The sequence below is a fragment of the Peromyscus californicus genome, unplaced genomic scaffold, assembly GCF_007827085.1.
Source record: "Peromyscus californicus insignis strain IS unplaced genomic scaffold, ASM782708v3 Scaffold_22__1_contigs__length_63687245, whole genome shotgun sequence".
In the NCBI taxonomy this organism is placed as follows: domain Eukaryota; kingdom Metazoa; phylum Chordata; class Mammalia; order Rodentia; family Cricetidae; genus Peromyscus; species Peromyscus californicus.
The window spans coordinates 21,037,153-21,058,221 of record NW_026294525.1 but is presented as its reverse complement, the minus strand read 5'-3'; the positions used below and the strand labels follow the sequence as shown (position 1 = coordinate 21,058,221).

Below are 21,069 nucleotides of genomic sequence, written 5' to 3'. Positions count from 1 at the left end.
CCAAGTAGAGGGTGTGTATGCTAAAGAGTATTTTAGCACGAAGAGCAGAGAGAATAGGATGGGTAGATGGCTCTTGCCAAAGAAGATGGAGGCTGAGCTGACTGGGTGTAGTGGGAAAAGAGATGAAATTCTAGATCCAGAGGATTGCCTGAGGGGCAACTGGTTTGCATAGGGCTTGATAGTTGGTAAATTGTGAAGGATGAAGGATGGAGGGTGTTAGGAAAGCTAAAGATTTGTAGACCAGATTCAGAAGTAAGTGAGATTTTGATTTGGAACACACCAAGGTAGAGGTTTCTGAAAGAGAATGGTTATAGCTCTTGAGTAGAGAACTGAACAATGGGGATGGGTTGGTGTTCACCAGGAGACAAGAGGCAGGAATGGGAATCATCTAAAGAGATGTCAGTGTTGTGAAATGAGGGAAACATCATTCCTGCAGATTAACAATCCAAGCCTGAAAGCTTGAGTGCAGAAATGTTTCTCAGTGCCTGGGAAAGAGGACATGGGTGGGTGCTAAGAAGGCTAGAACCCATAGCCAAGACCTAGAGAGATGCCTGAAGTCCCAGGTCAGGGGCTCAACAGTGTTACTTCTGTTTTTATTAGTTTCCACACACCCCCACCCCTCAAGAAAGGAGATAATGATGCATCTCTGTTTGACCCCCTGTGCTTCATATTTGAGAATTTATAAAAGTCTGAAACTTGGTTAGAAAATGAGTGGCCTGTTTGTTCCATTTATCGCATGACTGGGTTGTCATTTTTCTCCCTCTGAAAAGATAAAATCATAATTTCTCATGATTTAAATGTAGTCTGTTCTTTAAAAGGTACCTCACTGTGACACACTTCAGGAAGATGCATGCTTGGCTTAGGCACTCAGTGAGAGTGTCAGAGTAAATCACTGGAAATTGAAGACATGATCATCCGTGGGATGTGGCAAATTACTGTCTGAGCCCCAGAGTAGGGAACAAGGGAGGCTTTTCTGAACTAAGTGAAGGGTGGACTGATCCAGGAAACAGTCTTTTTGAAATTTCGTCTATTGTCACTGTATGTTGTGTGGCCGGCGTAATTAGTGTTGGAATTCTGTAATCTTAGCATTCTGGCAGCCATTGAATATATTTCTTTGTATCTGTGGAGAGAACTGTGATTCTCCATCTACTGTCCCTTATTAAGCATGTCCCTTTTTCAAATGCTATAAAGAATGGGTTTTGCTAGTGCTCCCCAGAGGTTCAGAATTGAAAACCATGTATAGTACCAAGAAATGAGGAGGGGGGAATGATAATGAAAATGCTAGATAATTCCCAGGTCACTTATTATTATTCTTTGGTGCCATTTCTAGCTCATGGAATGCTTATGCAAATTATTTTTGTTAGCAGCGTACATTTAGCAATGTTGACATCTAAGAGAAAAGGACTGGATCTTAATCAGGCTTCTTATATCTCCTGCTTGAGTCTTTTTAAAGTCTTCCCTATGGAGATATTGTAGGCATTGTATTTGTCTATGTCATTTTAGCATAGTTCCATTCTACTGTAGACAACTTGGAAAAAAATCATCCTTTGTTATTTAAACAGTTGGCATAGACACATTTCATAAATGTCCGTAAAATTCAAAATTAGTAGTTAGTCAATAGCTGCAACCACACAGATACAAAGGAAACTGTTCATTCATTTGGGCTAATTGTCAAAATATGTCATATGGGGGGGCTAAGGATAGTTTATTCATTAGGCAAGGAAGTAGTTACTTAAATGTTTTAAGTCCCACTTAGGTATTTTTTCAGTGCTATCAATTGGAATATGAAGATAGAGCATACATTTTGCATAATGGTAATTTCCATGAGAAAACTTTAAATTAGTGCTAGTCTGTCATTTCCCGTGCCCGTATGTTGAGAATTCGGTCATTTCCACATCCAGTAGATAAATTGTAGTTTGAGGGTCTGCTTGGTTTCATTTGCAGTTAGCCGAGGAGTAACTTAGTTAATTTTTAATAACAATCTCTTCTTCTTTTTTTTTTTTTTTTTTTTTTTTGCTGGGGGCTTTGGGTAGAGTGTCTGCCTCAGTAAGACCACAGGTCAAGTATGTGTCACACATGCTGCAGTTATTTTCCCTAGTCGACTCCTAGACTGTCTTAGCAACATCTCCTCCTGGAAGATACTGCTTTTGAATACCTCCTTCTACCTTGCCTCCATGGATCTCTTACATCTTATCTTCCTTGTCTTTTGAGGCCCATTTCAAATTTCACCTCTCAGACAGTCTTTTCAGGTGGTCCTTCTACAAAGTCTTCCTAATCCAGACATCTGTAATCTGAACACTACAGTATCTGAAGTTTGTGGTTGCTGACTTGGTAGCAGAATTGCCTATCTGACCTTAGGTGATGAGTCAGTCATATTAAAAATACTTTATGGGGGCTAGAGAGATGACTCAGCACAATGTTTCCTGCTCTTTTGGAGGAACAGGGTTTGATTCCCAGCACCCACTTCAAGTGGCAACTCTAGCTTCAGAAGATGGAATGCCTTCTTCTGATCCTCAAGGACATTCCCATACACATACAGACACACATAGATACAGAAATGAACATCGATAAATCTTTAAAAATACTTCGTGCTACATACATAAGGTATATATAAAACATACATGCCTTGTGTGTTAGACTTGAGTCCCATCCACAACAGCTCTTGCTGAGTTTATGCAAATGTTACAACACCCTAAAGGTAGAGAAATGGAAAATGCAAAATACTTCCCTTACAGCATTTCCTGCCACAAATTCTTAGCCTGTGTCTGCTCTTACAGATGTTTGTACATTGTTCCCGAAGATGTTGTTGTCCTTCCTGTTAGGAGTGTTACCCGGATGGATATATCTAAAGAAGGGGTTCCCTGTTAATAGTATTACCCAGATGCATCTTAAGAAGGAGTTCCTTGCACACTCTAAATGCTCTAGCACTGGCCTTGCCAGCCATCTGTGATTTATAAATGAAGAATAAAGATGGAAACAAATATGTGAAGATCAGTGAGCCCGTGTGAATCCATCTTAGCTACAGGTTGTCTAAAAGGCAAAATAGCATGGGAAGTAGCCTAATTTGGGCCAGTTTTGGTTGTTCATGATAATTCTAATTTGATTCTCTTTGGGTACTAAAAAGCTGTTAATTTTCTATAAAACCTGGTTCTTTTTGTTTGTTTATTTGCTTCATTTTTTTAAACTATCTTCAGTGACTTTTTAATGTCCACTATATACATTTACAAAAACTGTTAAGGAATGATTAGTTTGACAGTGGTATGAAGATTGGCTGGTTGAAGGACACTAGGTTGTAATTGGAACTAAGATTTGAGTGTGCTGTTGTGACCACAGGGAACAAAAGTTGCTTTACATTTCAAAGAGCTAGAATAAAGGATTTTGAATGTTTTGCCTACAAAAATGATAAATGTTTGAGGAGATGATGGGTTACCCTGATTTGAACATAACATGGTGTAGACTGCTGTGGGATATCCTGTATGCTGTGAATATATGTTGCTATGATTGATTGATAAAACGCTGATTGGCCAGTAGCCAGACAGGAAGTATAGGCAGGAAAAAGAGAAAGGAGAATTCGAGAAAGTGAAAGGCTGAGGCGGAGAGACGCTGCTAGCTGCCACGATGAGAAACAGATGTTAAGATACCGGTAAGCCACGAGCAACGTGGCAACTTATAGATGAATCAAAATGGGTTAATTTAAGATATAAGAACAGATAGCAAGAAGCCTGCCACAGCTTATACAGTTTATAAGTAATATAAGCATCTGTGTGTTTATTTGAGTCTGAGTGGCTGTCGTCCCAGGCGGGTCTGGAGATAACTCCAACTACAATAGACATGTGTTGAAAGCATGGAGTTCCTCATCAATATGTGCATCTTTGGTGTTTCAATGAGTATCACTTAAAAATAAATGTAGAATATGTAAAAAAAAATTAGCAAAAAGGGATAGGTGGGAAGTGGGGAGCTGACTGTCTTCACAAGTGAAGATGAGGTGAGCAGTGTGTTAACTTGAAGTGTTCTGATGTTTGAAATAATCCTAAAGACTTAGACCTTTCTATTTTGAAAAGCACAAAAAACCTAAAAACAGGAATGCCAAAAAAAGAAGGAATTCAAAGGTCAAAAAAAAAAAAAAAATGGGGAAAGCTCCAGAAGCTGCAGAGTTTAGATGGAAAAGCATGAAGGTAGATAGAAGAAGATAATGGAAATGAAAGAATGGAAGTGTTGTTTATCCCATTAACAGCTGAAGTTAACTGAGAAGCATCAGCTCATGAGTTGAACATTCCGGCTAAATGCTAGAGAATACAATTGCTTGTGCTTCTGTGTGGTTATATAAGGCAATGACTGTCCCTTATTCTTTCTCCTCATCCGATTAGTGGATCTGTTAGAGCTGAACACAACAAACGAAGTTTTCAAGCAGCACAAACTGAACCAAAATGATCAGCTCCTGAGTGTCCCAGATGTCATCAACTGTCTGACCACCACCTATGATGGCCTTGAACAATTGCATAAGGACCTGGTCAATGTTCCGCTCTGCGTGGATATGTGTCTCAACTGGTTGCTCAATGTATATGACACGTAAGTTTGTAATTTATCCATTAAATGACCATAAGTGAGTGAAACAGGGTGATAATAAACTCGGCAGTATCATCATCCTCATCATCTTTGTCATCGTCATTATCTTTATCATCATCGTTATTGGGTGATACTAGAGTTCTAACCCAAGAACAAGCTTGCACATGCTAGATAAACATTTTACCACTGAGCTACATCCCAGGCCCTAAAGTGAATTTTTGAAAGTGTACTTTCATAATCATTTTCCCAGTGGAAAGATTTATTTTGATTGTTTAGAGTAAATGATTTTTGAAGTCATTTAGATCCTAACTAATAGTAGAGTAAGAAAGAACACCTAACTGTTCTTTCATGACAGTCAAGGAAGGCTGTGAAAGTAGCACCCTTTGTCAAGGAGCAGCTAGGGAAGCCTAACCTAGTCTGATTCCTTTCTCCTTGTTCCTTACTACTTTCAAAAGAAAAACAAAAACTTACATTTACTATGAATTAAAATGATTTCTTGCCGTATAAGAATATTTGTATGATGACTTGAGAGCAGTTTGGACAGCAATGAATAAGACTCCATATGTCTTCAGATCTTAGGTACATTGCCATTGTGGTTATGTTTGTACAAGATGCTTTTAAATAATTGATGCTATAGGCTACTGACGTGTGTAATTGAACTGTTTCTCACCCTGCTGTTGAGCACCCTCACCTTCCAGCACAGTTCATCCTCCCATTTCCATGACCCTTCTGATTTTGACAATGTATTTTTTGTGCGCCAATCAGTTATGAAGAGTTGCTGTGAGCTGGCATTTCGGAAATACTGAGAATTATTTATTCTTCTGGTAGGGGGTTGAAGTATGCAAAGACGAAGGAGAAAAGGAAAACTGGTGCTTTTCTCCCCAATCCTAAAAGTTAGTTCCCATCAACTAGCTATGGGAAATTTGCATTTGTCAGACTTCGATTTGAAGAAGAGGAAGATAGATGTTACTCATAAATGCACATGTTAAGCCACTGACTGATTCTGTATAAGAAATAAATGATGGCGATGATGATGATAGCTTTAGACACAGTTTATCTATAACTTTGTTTACTTTTTTCATTAGAAAATTCCTTTATCTAAATACCATAAAGACTTTTTTTAAAAAAATAAGGTAGTCATTGTGTGCTTGAGCACGCCTGAGGATGAGACTCGGTTGCTAGAAAGAATATAGGGTTTACGGCAATACATTGCTGTATGGTGTCTTTTTATATGTTGCCTTTTAATACAAAGTTTTAATTCTCCTAGGGTACAATATTAATGTTTGCATTAATATCTCATTAATTTACTTAAATGTTTTAAAGTCTCAAAGGAGATCTTTTCTACAGTAAATTCACAAAAAAAAATAGCTGGTTATTTCAATGTTTTCTGTATAGTAACCTATAAAATGAATTCACATCCCAGGAAGAAAGCTAAGTTAGAACACTTGGGGGACTTCATCCGACCCTGTGAAATAGCATTGAGAAAGACATCTTGATCACATTTTATGGAGAACACTCCTCCCCCGCAGCAGTGTCCGGCTGTGACAACGTTAGATTTCTAGACTGCTGAGATAAAACTGGTAGGCTGGGTTGCCTCAACATCATTTCCTGGTGTTTGTAAAGGCTAAAAGCCTGAGATCAAGGTGTGGTCTGGGCTGACTGGTTTGTTGTTGTTTTCTCCAGAATGTCTCTCGTTGGCTTTTCACTGGCTCTCTTCTGTTATATGCCTGATCTTTTTTCCTACAGGCATGCCAGGCACACTGGACTATGGTCTGCTCTTCCAACCTCATTTTACCTGACTCCTTAAAGATGCAGTTGGTGAGAATAGCAGTGTTCTAAGATACAAGGAGTTAGAACTTTGGTGTATGAATGTCAGAGGAGCACAGCTATGCTCAGAATGGACACATTTGCTATAGAACATGTACACATAGAATGGACTCATATCTAGAACAAGGGAGTAGGGCTCACAAGTATGTGAAATGTTGTGATTCATTTCTGGGAGTTAAATGTTGGCATAATTCCATTTCTGACTGTCAGATGTGAACATATGAAAATGCCACACTGATCCAGTTTTTTTTTTTTAACTTCAAAGATAATGACTCAAAAGGTATCCTTGTTCCATTTTAATGGAGAAAAAGCCTGCAAGACTTACCTCCCTTTTATGCCAGTGAAATATATCAATCACCCTTCTGGGTCAGCTGGGTTCTTGGAGTAAATGAATTAAGCCAAGGAAAAATGAGTTACTCTGCAGGCAATAATCTCTGACGCCTAGAGTTGACAGCCTAAGTTTCTCTACTGTGTGTGGCTTATTCATTTATCTAAGCAATGGCTGTTAACTCTATTTCAAGCAGTGGTACTCTGAGTGAATCTGATAAACTATAATTTACTTCTTTCAGAGTAGGGATCCTGGACATTACAGGATCTTAGGAAGTCTTTGAACTTAAAAATGATGCCCACGTTCAGCTATTTTTTTTAAGTTTTATGTAACAGAGTTATTGTTCTTTAAGAAAATGTTTCGACAGAGATTTACCTTGAGCACAGGTGTTAGGGTAGAGAAAAAGTTTCTTAGGAAAAGGACAGTGTAAACCTAAGACAGATGAGCAGACTTCTTGAAAGAGTTGCATTGATTTACTTGAAAGAGTTGCATTGATTTACTTATTCTCACATCATCATTCATTCATTCATTCATTCATTCATTCATTCATTCATTCTAGTCAGTAACCCAACACTATCATAAATAGCTGATGAGATCAGCTTACACAGAGGGAGGCATACTTTGGATAGTCATGTCAGATGTTTCAGCCCATGACTGACTTGCCCCTTGCTGTAGGTGAGGTAACCCAACCAGGTGGGAAACAAAACTGTTCATTTGATGAGCAAGAAGTGCAAGAAAGAGGACATTCCTGTTAGCTCCTTGAAGAGTTTGCTTCTCAGAGGCCTTCCACTAGCCTCTCGCTCTCAAAGTTTCTACTACCTCCCAAGAGCATCGCGTGAAAGACTAAGCCTTTAACACATGAGCCTTGGGGACCACTTCAGATAAAAATTATAGCATTGTTGTGTATTTTCAACTATTCTATTTATTGCAGTATGATGCAACCAGGACAGACCTTCTCAACTGCAACTTGAAATGATGAGTCATGCAAACAGAGATCAAAGAATTCTAATCTAAGTGTGGCTTAGAGATGAGATACGATCTTTCCATTCTTCCCTCTTTTACTGATTGAAAAACCAACACAGTGAGATGCCAGAGTTTATCTGTAACCACCTGTTACAAAGTAATCATAGGGGACTAATTTGCAGGGTTTTTTTTTTCCTAGTCGCATGGATATTCTTATCACATTGCTATAGCCAGGCCAATCACACATTATAAATCAAGTAAACTTTCAAGTTCTCACATGTACCCAGATTCTCTTTATATTATACATTTTCTGCTCTGGTTGCTATGTGACTTGGCAACCACTTAACTTTGGCATCTCAATTTCTCATCCAAAAAGTCGAGGTAAGAAATCTGCATAGCTTACCACACAAAAGGTGAGTGTAAAGGGCAAATAAGCTAATATGTGTAAAAAGGCCTTTAGAAACTATAACTATCAAATTGATTCTACTTATGAATTCACAGCTTCCCTCAGTCTTCATCTTCCCAGGTTAAAAAGTCTTAATTTCACAAGCTTCCTTCTAGATTTAATGGAAATCAAAACTGTTTAAATCATGCTTCAGAGCAATAGTCTGGAACACTTGGTTCAGACATTTTTTTTCTCTATAGAGAATATTAGCTTCATTTGTTATAGTAAGTCAAATTTCCCTACTATTCTGAGATGAATATAATTTTAAAGGCACTTAACTTCACAGTTAAACTAATTTCAGAAGTTACTTACAAAAACTGTCAGGGGAACCGAATACTTAGCTATTGGGCTAAAACACTCCATCATGCATTTTATTGGCTCCGAGATCCATCTCTGATTAGATATTGTACTGAACATCAAAACTGTCTATGGTGTGTTCCCATGTATGCACAGATTAATCACCAGTGGGCCCGAATAAAAATGCTCACCCCACCCTAAGTTTTGGAGGGGGTATGTTTGCACCCATGCCTGTGTCTTTTTGCTCCCATGTCTGACTGTCGACTTCTTTCTTAGAAGAGGGAGGGCAATACTAGGGATTGAACCTAGAGCTTCCTCCATGCGATGCAAGCATGTTGCCACTGAGCTCCAGCTGCAGGCCTTGATTTGGGCTTCATTAGCTGTGAGAAGCTGTGGACTGCTCAAGGTGCTCCCAAGAGCCTACCAACCACAGTGACCTTGTGCTTCATTTTTCATTTCCACATACGGGTTGATATTGTGCATTCTCTAGTCAGTCTCTTATCTTACTCCCTTAGCTAGTGTGTGAGTTTATTGAGTAAGAATCATGTCCTCTGGTTTTTCTTGGTCCCTAAAGTTCATAGAATAATTCTGGGATCATCAATTACAGGAAGTCTTTATAACTTTCGGTGGTGGATTGGATAGATGATTGACTTGTCTTCCTGATGATGTATCTCTCTTATATTTTCCCAGTAGACTGGAGGTTGGGTTCTACAGGTACCATTCTGATCCCTTAAAGGACTGCTTTCATGTACTAGTCCCTTAGTACATTCATTCAATAGTCTTTATTATTTTCTACAAGTCAATTGTCTGTGTTCAGAGGATAAACACTTCCCATCTCTTGAAAAGAAGAGAATAAACATTGTCTATTTCCTGTGATAATTTGAAAATCCTAAAAAAATTAAGTTAAACATGATGGCTCAGGATTTTTTTGAATTGGCTGTTATTTCTTGTGACTAGTCTGGCCTAGAACTTATAATTTCATTTTATTTAATTTTTTGGTCTCTGCCTCAAGTGCTGAGAGTACAGATGTTGTTACCACACTCAGCTATAATTTAAGCATGCTTTCTTTTTTAAAAGAACATTTATATGTTTTGTATCATGGTATATGTATAGACATTTACTTGGTCATTTATCAATTTAGAATGGAAGACTATTAATGAGCATTACTAGCAAAACACCAGCAAATCAAGAGTTGAAGGTAATTAGCAGTGAGATCCTTTCACACTACACCCACGTTACAGATATTTATGTATATTTTTAAAATACTGTAGATTACAAAGCGTAGTAGTTACTCTTCTATTGCTGTCATAAAACACCATGGCCAAGGCAGCTTATAGAAGGAAGAGTTTATTTGGGCTTGCAGTTCCAGGGGTACAAGAGTTCAGAGCCATCATGGGAAAGCGGCAGGCATGGCTACAGTATGATGGCTAGAGTAGCAAGCAGAGTGAGTCCACACCCAATAACATAACCTCCTCCAACAAGGCCATACCTCCTAAGCCTCCCCAAACAGCTACCAAGTGGTGACCAAGAATCCAAACATCTGAGCCTATGGGGAGTATTCCCATTCCAACTCCACACCTCCTCAACCTACCCAAACAGCCACCAAGTGGTGACCAAGAAGCCAAACATCTGAGCCTATGGGGAGCATTCCCATTCCAACACCACACCTCCTCAACCTCCCCAAACAGCCACCAAGTGGTGACCAAGAAGCCAAACATCTGAGCCTATGGGGAGCATTCCCATTCCAACACCACACCTCCTAAACCTCCCCAACAGCACCACCAATTAGGAACCAACTTCAAATACTAACGGGAACATTTCTCATTGAAACTACCACACTAAATCTTATGTGTCCGTATAATAATGTGAACATTTGTGTATTGGTTTTAAGTGTACTATAGGTGTGCCTTGAAAACTTTCCTAAGAAAATTTGTAGTATGAACCTAAACTGAAAACTAATAATGGAGTTATGAGACAATAACTACAGTGATAAGGCTTTTTATTGGACTGTGTGTTGTTCCACTGCAAAGACTGTGGTGTCTTATTATTTTTTTGGTGCTTTTCCCAACTTTGGTGTCTCCTACCGTGACCAGCTCTTTTTTAACAGCATACTAATACTCTGATAGACATTGGAATAAAGACAGCCCTGCTTTTACAGATAAAATAAATCTTTCTTTTAGTCAATTCATAAGTGAAATTGAAATGGTGTCTCACTAGCTTAGTGTGAAAGTATTTCCTAGTGCTGATTAATTAATACATCCCCTTTTTAATTACAATTTCATGCTTCCCCTAATACAGATTTCACACCTGCCTATTTGAAATCATTCACTATTGAAATTGCAATGATTTGTAGACTACATTCACAAAGATCAAAGTATACGAAGACAGCAAGTTTTAAAGTTTTACAAACACTGAGTCCATGTAGGTTTTATGTATTGATTTTGCATTTATAATCAACATATTTTATTTATAGTATTTTTGAAAGTGAGATCATTTTGGTTATATGCTTGCTGTTTTTATATTCCTATAATTTGTTCTTGTGCTGTATGTTGTGTGTAAAATGACTTCAGTGTATTTTTCTGGACTTCTTTAAAGACCGTTGTTAAACTATGTCATGAAGTTGTGGTATAGGTTTGACAGTAATTGTTAAAACTAAATAGAAAAATTGTTTGCTCTCAAGAAAGTGACATTTAGCATATTGCATATAGTTTTAAATGCATACAACCATCTTATAATTTCAGGGGTCGGACTGGAAAAATTAGAGTTCAGAGTCTGAAGATTGGACTGATGTCTCTCTCCAAAGGCCTCTTAGAAGAAAAATACAGATGTATGTAAGACCTCCTGTAGCATAACACTTCCGATAATAATATCCATTCACCAACGACTGAGTTTATATGGCTTGCTATAATTTTGGTTTCCATTTTTGAGAACCTTAATATACACATACCAGTTTGGGCAAAGAGAATCAGGTTTGTGCAATGTGAGAAGCTAATAATTGTAGGGTCACAGGAGAGGTGACTTGATGGTGTAAGAACCATGCATAAATGTGCATCTCATTTAATTCTTAGAATATTCCCTCTATAATGTAGGGTTCACAATTTCCTTTTTTTTTTTTAAGCTGAGCAAATTAATGCCAAAACAAGTCAAGAATCTAGTCTAGTGAAAGGCTGTGAGCCATTAAAATATTGGGCTTGAACTAGAAGGAACTTTTTTTTTTCGGGGAGTGGGACTACCATGTGCATTTTTTAAAAGCCATTGTGGATAGACATGTCAGTGTTTCATCTATAGACTCCACTTTTATGACTCCAACCCCCTTTTTCCCCTCTTCTTTTTTTCTCTTATGTTTATGTTCAATGCTTTAAAGAAAAGGCAAAGAAAAGTAAGAGGAACTAAAACTTTTACTAGCATTAATCCTAAATAGTTACACTTTATAGTTTCAGCCTTGTGAAATGATAAATGCTTTTAGTTTTATTTTGGTTGTTTGTAGTCATTGAGTAAACCAGCAGTGCCCTTTTAGCTCTCCACTACTGAAATAAATCTTTGCATGCTCGAGAGATGTGCTTGAGAGACAGGGAGACCTGCACTGACCCCTCTCCCACCTAGTGACCAAGTGTCATTAGGTAGATGCCTTGATCCCCTTGAGTATTTCTAGCCAGAAGTAGTGTTACTTCTATTTCCTGGTGCACTGAGCTGCATTTCAGAGGGTGAAAGATGAAGCCAATGATTGCAGCCTTGAAAGGAAGTTGAGATAATATATTACAAGTTGCCAAAGAAATCGGTGGTCAAATAAATGATCCCCATCCCCGTATGTCTCCAAACTCATTACCATGGTAACTGTCTTTTAGTTTAACTTGTCCATAAACGGTAAGTAACTTGTTACTGCCACGTCCACTTCCAGATGATTCTGTGCAGATGAGTCTGTGTATTTGGAGGAGAGGATGGAAGATAATTCATGAATAGGAAGACACCAAAAGACAAAAGATGGGTACAGGGAAGGATGGGAGTAATGGGGTCTATTAATAGCTCAGTGGTCCAGTACATGCTAAGCATGCACAAGGCCCTGGGTCCCACCCCCAGAATCAAGAAAACCAACTTTTTCCCCAAATGAAGGTATTTGGTCATTGATCTTATTACTTAGCTAAATTTCATCTCTCTAAAAGCATGCTGCGTTCAAAATCATGTACTTTTAAGGGATTACTGTTAGATTTTTTGATTTTGAGTGTGAAGCCTAGAACCCGAAAGCATGATTTTCTTACATAATTTGACAGAAATGTTAAGGGAAGAGATGTGGATTTGCATAGAGCATAAACTTACTGTGGGATCAGGAGGTGGGAGTCTCTGATTCTGTATGAGCCCTGCAAGCCATGTAGAGAAAAGAAAAAAAAATAGCCTTATATAAAATTTGGTTGGTGGCCCTTTGTTTAGAACTTCAGGAGTCTTCATCATTACCAGGAAAAGATATGATCTCCAAAGCTGAGAACTTGGCATTTCTAAAATGACTGAGAAAGGAAAGAATAACCGAAAAATCAGCGTTCCAAAATTAGAAAGATTTTTCTTTCTAATCATCTGTGATTCAGGGATTTCATATGCTCCTTGGAAGACTAGGGGCTTTAAAAGTAACAGTTACATCATAGTGCTGAGTGGACACTAAAATGAATGCAAACTCAAGCTCAAGATTTGCATTTTCTGCAAAACAACATTAAATGCTCAGATTGGGTAAGGAGGCAGAAGCCCAAGAAGAAGGGAAGTATTGCAAGTTCCTATTTAATGTAACCCACGATGGATGCCACTTTAAGACATAATTAAATAAGAAATCTCTTGGGTTAACTCTTTAATCTAAGTCTTTCCCTCAATATTGAGACTCTGGCAATGTTCTGAGTTTCAGTTTTGCTTCTTATATTGAAACCCTTAGTAACACTGATTCCACATTTGATTTCCCCAGTGTTGTGAGAACATCTCTTCATGATTACTTTCTTTGTCAGAATTAATATTCAAGACAAATTGCTCTTCAGACTCAATGGCACTGGCACGAGCCAGCCATAGGAAAACAGGTTTTGTGGTGGCTGGAGTCAGAAGTCTCCACCCTGCTGGTACTTATGACTTGTGACTTAATGTGAGTGGCTCTGGAGTCGATTTGGCATTCAATGCAGATGGCCACGAGCTTGCCGGCTTCAGCAGAAGCACAATCACCAAGCACCTTTTGGAGAGCTCTTTGCATCTCCCCTGGGTTGATTTATTCCAGTGTGCCTCTTGATGGTTGTTTTTTAAATTAAGCAAGTTATGGCCCATTCTTGCATCCTCATACTGCTTTTTGTGTCTCACTGTAATAATAAGAACATAGAACTGTACTTAGTGACACTTCCTTCTCTAGCATCTGTGAGTAATCTTACCTTCTTAGTGGCATAGCAGCATAGCTGTGTGCCCAAGGAAGACAGTTGGGCAGATTTGATACTCTTAACAATGCGCATTTCCGTAAAGACCATTGCATGTGTACATAGATGCTCAATAAGCATCATTATAAGAATTCTGGGTCAATGTTTTGCGAGTGTGATAGTCTTTTTTTTTTTAATGATGAAACAATTGGAGTGCTAATAAAATCCAAGTGAACAAGTGATAACAAAAAGTTAAATTTATCTCAAATGAATTTGCTTTCCCCTCGTGTGCTTATAATTGAAGCTGTATCTCATTGTAATTACTGTGTCAATATCACTCAGTATGCTTCAGCTTGGAACTCTACTGTTGACACTGTTAGCGCTGGCATCCTTCCCCTTTGACAAGAGGAGCATGACATTTTTATCTGCTATTCATTTATCGGATGTTGTTGATGATAGTTTTGTAGAAGCTCCCAAGTATTTACTCCTCTTTCTTCTGTTCTTACCACCACATGAAGAGCGTTCAGACAGCATGTCTCTTGGAGCGTTAGACTTGAAAACACCTTCCAAATGTGTCAATTTCTGTAACGGAGGGATTGCTTTTTATTAGCTGCATCTCCCTGTTGAAAAACTGACTTCCTTCACTTCATTAGCTTCTTGAATGGGGATCTTATAATCATTGTGATCCTCAAAATGTTACCAATAGTGGATCTAAGATATACATCCTGGGAAGAGGGGTTTTAATGTTGTTGATTTAAGAAACTTAGGGGAAAACAAAACAAAACAAAACACTGTTTTTGTTTAAGCATAAGAACAGCAAAGGATACAAACATTTTTTAAGTCTTGAAATTGAAAAAACATGTTTCATTACATAGAATAAAACAAAAATAGCTTATATGGCTAGTAAATTCCTAAAATGAAGAACTAAGCCTCCTTATATTTTTATATTTGCAATATAAAGTAAATATGAACATAGACATACCTAAAAGAAGGCGAAATACATGTTTATATAGTATTGTGTTTGTGAGTGAACACAAAAGTTGGTAAATCAATTGATAAAATGTAAAGGTATACTTTATAAACTATGTCCTTTATCAAATCATAAGTGAAGCTTTGTTTTTCCACATTCTCTTTCTTAAGGGGATATTTTACAAAGACCATAAAACTAACTGATATACATTTATTGTGGTATTTAAAAAGATACTTCTGATTATATGTATTGACAAGTAAAATCAGATTATTCTTAGACACCTGGGTCATGTGGTTCTGATCACAGCTAGCAGATTAAGACAACAGAAATCTGAGCTCCATCGTGTCCCTCCACGTTTTTTTGTGTTGTTTTGTTTTTAAGTTTACATAGTTCAATCCGTATCACCGAAGATATGTTTTAAATAACACTTTGATTGGGTAGACAGTAATGTCTTGTTCTCTCTCTTTGTAGGTCTCTTTAAGGAGGTGGCAGGGCCAACAGAGATGTGCGACCAGCGGCAGCTTGGCCTGCTACTTCATGATGCCATCCAGATCCCTCGGCAGCTAGGGGAAGTAGCAGCTTTTGGGGGCAGTAACATTGAGCCCAGTGTTCGAAGCTGCTTCCAGCAGGTAAGCATGAGCATCAAGGGTGTGTAGGATGTGTTGAGAAAGAGACTTAAAGATGCTTCCAAGAAGCGAATCAGTTTGTTGGACTAGAATCAAATAGTGGGGAGTGGGTACCAGCCCTTTAAGTGGATATTTTGTTTCTTAAGGCATGTTGGATTCAAAGAATAGTAAAACCTGGATAGAGATATGTATCTTTTTCATGAAGTAGAAATTGAAATGAGATGTCTGAATTCCAATGCCCCTGGGTCTGTTCTTCAATTATTATCATTCATCGGCTTGTTCTCAGCTTTCCATCATACTCACTTCATGCCCTGATTCCTGCTTCCACACCCTCCCATGTCTAAATGTGTCTTCTGTTTGGAATGCTCTCCTTTTCTCTACACACGCTCTCTTCTCTGCCTGTCCTATTCTGTCTTTCCATGTTGACTTGGCTCTTGAGTCCTCTGAATGTCCTCCTCAAACCCTATCAGATGAGGATACTCTCCCTGCCTTCATGTCCTCTCCTTCCTCATGTTCACTACAGTAGGACATCATACTGAATTGTGTAATTAGTTGTTTAGTATTGCCTCTTCCTTGCACACCCACGCTTCATGAAGACAAGTTGTGCCTATCACATACCTTATATCCAATCTTAGGCTGCTCATGCTGCTACAGCAGAATGTACGAACTGGATGGCTTATGAACAACAGAGATGTATTTCTCAGTTCTAAAGGCCGAGAACCTGAAGAGCAAGGTTCCAACAGATTTGACATGTGCTGAGCGAAGGAATTCTGACAGCACTTGCTTGTTGGTGGAAGAGGGGCTTGCCCCATGTACTTCAAAAGAACATGGACATCTGATGCTTATCCCTTCATAATACATTGAACCTTATATTGACTTTAAAACATGTCTGTTTATTGAATGAATAAAAATGCCTTAATGTTCTCTGTAGGGAAGATCTTTTCTTAAAGAGTATACATACCTACAGAAAGAGTCATATACATAGTTTTCAGTGATCTGAGTTGCTAATTTTCACCTGGGCAAGAACTGTAGTTTCTTTTTTAAATGCTTACTGTGCATAAGCACATTTATAAATGCTACTGATGTCATCCATATGCATAAAGTTAGAAACCTACAGATATTTTTCCAAAGCATAGCCAATGATTTATCACTGCTGAGAAAAAAAAATGCTCACACTGTATCTTTGAGGAGAATCAATGTCATGGGTTATTACATTTTATAATGGACCTCTTTCTTATTTTAGAAAGAAAAAATACTACATGATTTTTTAAAATATGATTTACAGTCATATATGTCAGTGCACAGAATGACCTCAACCACAGAGGGAAGAGGCAGTCGGTGAAATTTACCCCTGCTCTCTCACACAAATGATTGAGATCTATCCTGATAAGCTTGGAGAGTCTGTGAAGCATATTTGTACCAGTCAGCCCCCAGTGTGGTGGTGTGACGGAACAGGGGCAAGTCACAAGCAGTGACCCCCTCTACTCTGCGTTTGTAAATGTCTTCCGCTTTGTTGGGTTACCAGGGAGTCCTCCCCTTCATACATTTACCATCTTAGATAAGTGAGTTTGACAGAACTGAAGAATGTATGTGGAAAGGTTGCCTGGAATTATGTGGGTTGTTTTTTTTTTTTTTCCTATTTTGCTTCCTTCTTTTTTCTTTGAGTATTGATGGGCTAGATAGATTGCTCAGTTGTAAAGGGCTGTCTGTATAAGCATGAGGACCTGAGATTATATCCCCACAACCCACTTAAGTCTGGTGCAGTGGTACATGGCACATGCTTGTAATCCCAGCATCGAGGAGGCAGAGACAGGAAGATCTTTGGGGCTCAATGGCCAGATAATCTAGCCTATCCATGAACTCCAGGCTAATGAGAGGCCCTGTCTCAAAAGCAAGGTAGACAGTACTTGGGAATGGAACCTGAGATTGACCACTGACCTCTGCATGCCTATGAACATACATGAAAGTGTACCAGTAGGTATGCACATTAAAAAACACACAAATAAAAAATAAAATCTGAGTATTAAGGAATTGTTCCCTCCTACACTCTTTTATGGAAAATGACTCCTTTTTTCCCCTGCATTTTTCTGATTTTAGTTTCTAGAATTCTCTTACCTTGACGAACCTATTTGTGACGTCACTGAACTGGAGCCACATGGCTTTCCTCTCGTGCAGATTGGCAGCAGCAGCGCTTGCTGTGGCTTCACTGATGGGCTGTTCTTCACTTTCTGTTTCTTCCCCAGAATAACAACAAGCCAGAGATCAGCGTGAAGGAGTTTATAGACTGGATGCGTTTGGAACCACAGTCCATGGTGTGGTTGCCGGTTCTGCATCGGGTGGCAGCTGCAGAGACTGCAAAACATCAGGCCAAATGCAACATCTGCAAAGAATGTCCGATTGTTGGGTTCAGGTGAGGTGCAATAAGGGAAAGCAGAACTCACTGGTTTCTGTTCTTGTGTGGTCTCGTGGTATGTTTCTCATTCCTCCCCATTTCCTGTCTCGTGGTTTGCCTCTTGAGTACATGTGGTACTCAGCATTGTGCATCCTTCTAAAGTGACATTCCTTCTCATCATCTACATGCAAACTTCTTTTTGTTCTTATAGTTGTTAATAATGCTTTAGTCCAGAATCAGGAATTTTTTATGGATAACTCTTTACTGAGGCCATAGGAATGTTCATGCAGGATAATTGCATTGTAGATTACATACATACAGTCCTGATCAAATTTGTTGGCTGTTCCACGTTGTTTGGGATCAAACTTAGTAAGATGGGGACAGCATGTAAAATATGATGAGAAGTCATCAGATAACTCCATGTCACCTCTGCTAAGTTTGTTGTGATTAATCCTACTTTACACCTGCCCATTAATAATGCTGCTAAAGTATAGTCTCTCTCTCCATCCCTCACCTGTTCCTCTGTGAGTGTACATGTTCATACTCTAGGATGTGTGTGTATGTACATGGAGACCAGAGGTTGATGTCAAATGTTTTCATCTTTCTCAGTCACTCTCCATCTTATTTTTCATATAGAGCTTTCACTGGACCTGGAGCTGGAATTCAGCTAGGCCAAACAGCAAGCGCCAGGCATCTTCCTGCCTCCACTTCCCCAGTACTCTGATTACAGGTGCATGCTACTAGGCCCAGTGTTTTTATATGGGCTCTGAACTCAGATCCTCATGCTTAGCTGAGTCAGCCCTCCTTGGCCCAGTCTATCTTGTAGTGTTCTCACTGAGTCAAGGTCATTGGCTTATGACCTTGGAGGAGACCATGTAGGGCCTATGGACCATGTTTGTCACAGGGTGGAGTGTTTGTTCATCCTGTTTCTTTCACCTCCTCTTGGGGTAAGGATGCCTTAGACCTCCTAGATTGAACTAGAGTGTAGGTAAGGATGCCTTAGAGACTCCTAGAGTAGCTCCTAGACTGTACTACATTTTTTTCCTGGGGTTTATGATTTCTATTAGGAATAGTTACCACATAAGTGTCCAGAGCAGTATGTACTTTACACAGCAAACACCAAGCTCTATTATTGCCCATAACGTATTAGTTATGGTCAGCCTGATACAGAAATACACTAAGACTACAAGTCACATTGAACTTTTCTGTAAAGTGGAGACATGAGAAGTATGCATGTGTAAGTGTACGGTTTATTTTTATTTATGTGTCTGTATGTGTATGTGCATGTTTGTGTGTGTGCCCATGGAAGCCAGAAGAGGGTGTCAGATCCTCTGGAACTGGAGTGACACTTGGTTATAAGCCATCCAACATGAGTGCTGGGGACCCAATTTGGATCCTCTGGAAAAGCAGCAAGCACTCTTAACCCATTGTACCATCTCTGCAGCTCCTGTGTACTGAACTTTTGTGAACTGCTGAAATTTTCTACTAATTACTTCCAAATTGAATTTAATTTTTTTTCTCAGTTTATTTATTTTCTATGCATTATATGGCCTGTATATACATACAGGCCATATAATGAAATGGCCATGGAGGCCAGAAGGGGGTGTCAGATCCCCGGCACTGGAGTTACAGATGATTGTTAGCCATCATATGGGTGTTGGGAATTGAATCCGGGCCCTCTGGAAGTGCAATCAGTGCTCTTAAAATAAGCCATTTCTCCACCCCTCACATTGAGTTTTAGTAAAATCTTAGATCTACAGGGTGTTTACCAAGCTGAGAATTGTCTCAGTTATAATTACCCACAGCTACTCAACAGCAGCAGAATGAATGAGAGGCTTCATTTCCTTTCATGTAAATGAAGTGCAAAGACAGATAACCCAAGACCGGTGATGCTTGATCATCTTGACCTTCAGAGTCCCTCTTATCCCCAACTTGTAACTTGCACATTCAAAGTGACCTCAGGCCAGCAAATTGGCTCTTCTGGATGTCACTTCCATCTTTAGTAAGGAGAGAAAATGAGTGTTCTTTCCAGTTGCGTCAGTCCCTTAATATCCCAATGGGAACCCTGGCCCAGGACTTCATCCTGGATTGCCCTGCTTACCACCATCAGCAAGCAAGCCTGAGAAACAGTATTTTTAGCAGAGCGCATTGCTGAAATGTGCTGACAGTGCAAGAGTTTCTCACTGATGAAGAAAAGGAAAGAGCCATCAGCACGAAACAGGATTCCACTAAGCAAAGACGATGTCAATCATACTTGTCAAGCTATGCCAATAGGTAGAAAGATGTTAGTACAAGTGATACGTCAAACCAGGACCATAAATGCAGCTGGGGTAAATAGATTGTCTCCAGATAACTTGCAAACAGTTTTGCATATCATTTTAAAAGCCCTTCATCACTCAATAGTTTATAATGCTAGCCTTACATAACCCTTACATTTGGACTCTGCTAGTGTTACCATTTATATTTCCCCTCTAGAACAGCTATAATGTATGTTTCTTAGTTCCACCAGCCATCTTACCTGAGTGGAAGATCTGGGGGATGTTTTACATTTAGACCCCATAGAAGTGTAAGACTTAGAGTGTTGTTTCTGCAAATAGACATCAATGTATAGTGTTTTTTCTATGAGAGGCTTTAAACATTTCTTTCAAGATTATGTAATCATTACATAGTCAGGATTTTATTTAACATGTTCCTGATTACAGGGTATTTCTTTTTTTTTTTTCTTTTTAAATTTTATGTGCATTGGTGTTTTGCCTGCTTGTATGTCTGTGTGAGAGTAACAGAAGACCTGGTACTAGAGTTACAGACTAGTGTTGTGTGGGTGCTGGAAATCAAACCTGTGTCCTCTGGAAAAGCAGCTAGTGTTCCTAACTGCTGAACCGTCTCTCCAGCCACCTACAGGGTATTTCTTGCTGTATTTTTTCCTGTTTATTTTAAACAAAACGTAAAAATTTTCATTGCAAGAACCAATGCTCTTGTGAAGGAATTTTATATTCATTTCTTACTGGTAATCTAATTGGTATTTTAAAATTATGTGTATCAAACTCCTTGTCATAACTTTTCTCTGTCATTTTCTGTCTACATTCAGATATCATGCAGAATCTTCTGACATTGATATTTGACTTCTCCTCATGTGTAAACATGTGCAAGCATGTTTAAGACTCTTAAGACACATTTGCATCTGTTTGTCATATTTCATTGCATGCCGACATGCAATTCTCAGGAATAAAGAAAAAAGTTTTTTAAGTAAAAAATTTATAAAACTTATGAACAAAGTCTCTAC

At 38.8% G+C, this 21,069-nt stretch overlaps 1 protein-coding gene across 9 annotated transcripts in view; it reads left to right on the top strand.

Moving 5' to 3' along the window:
* Utrn (utrophin) overlaps nt 1-21,069 on the top strand; it is a 497,313-nt gene that overhangs the window by 428,625 nt on the left and 47,619 nt on the right. For all 9 annotated transcript variants that reach the window (XM_052751043.1, XM_052751044.1, XM_052751047.1 and 6 more), the window contains 4 exons: nt 4,368-4,569; nt 11,168-11,253; nt 15,240-15,397; nt 17,638-17,804. In XM_052751043.1, coding sequence (XP_052607003.1) covers nt 4,368-4,569; nt 11,168-11,253; nt 15,240-15,397; nt 17,638-17,804 — 613 coding nt within the window. The remainder of the gene's footprint in view (nt 1-4,367; nt 4,570-11,167; nt 11,254-15,239; nt 15,398-17,637; nt 17,805-21,069) is intronic.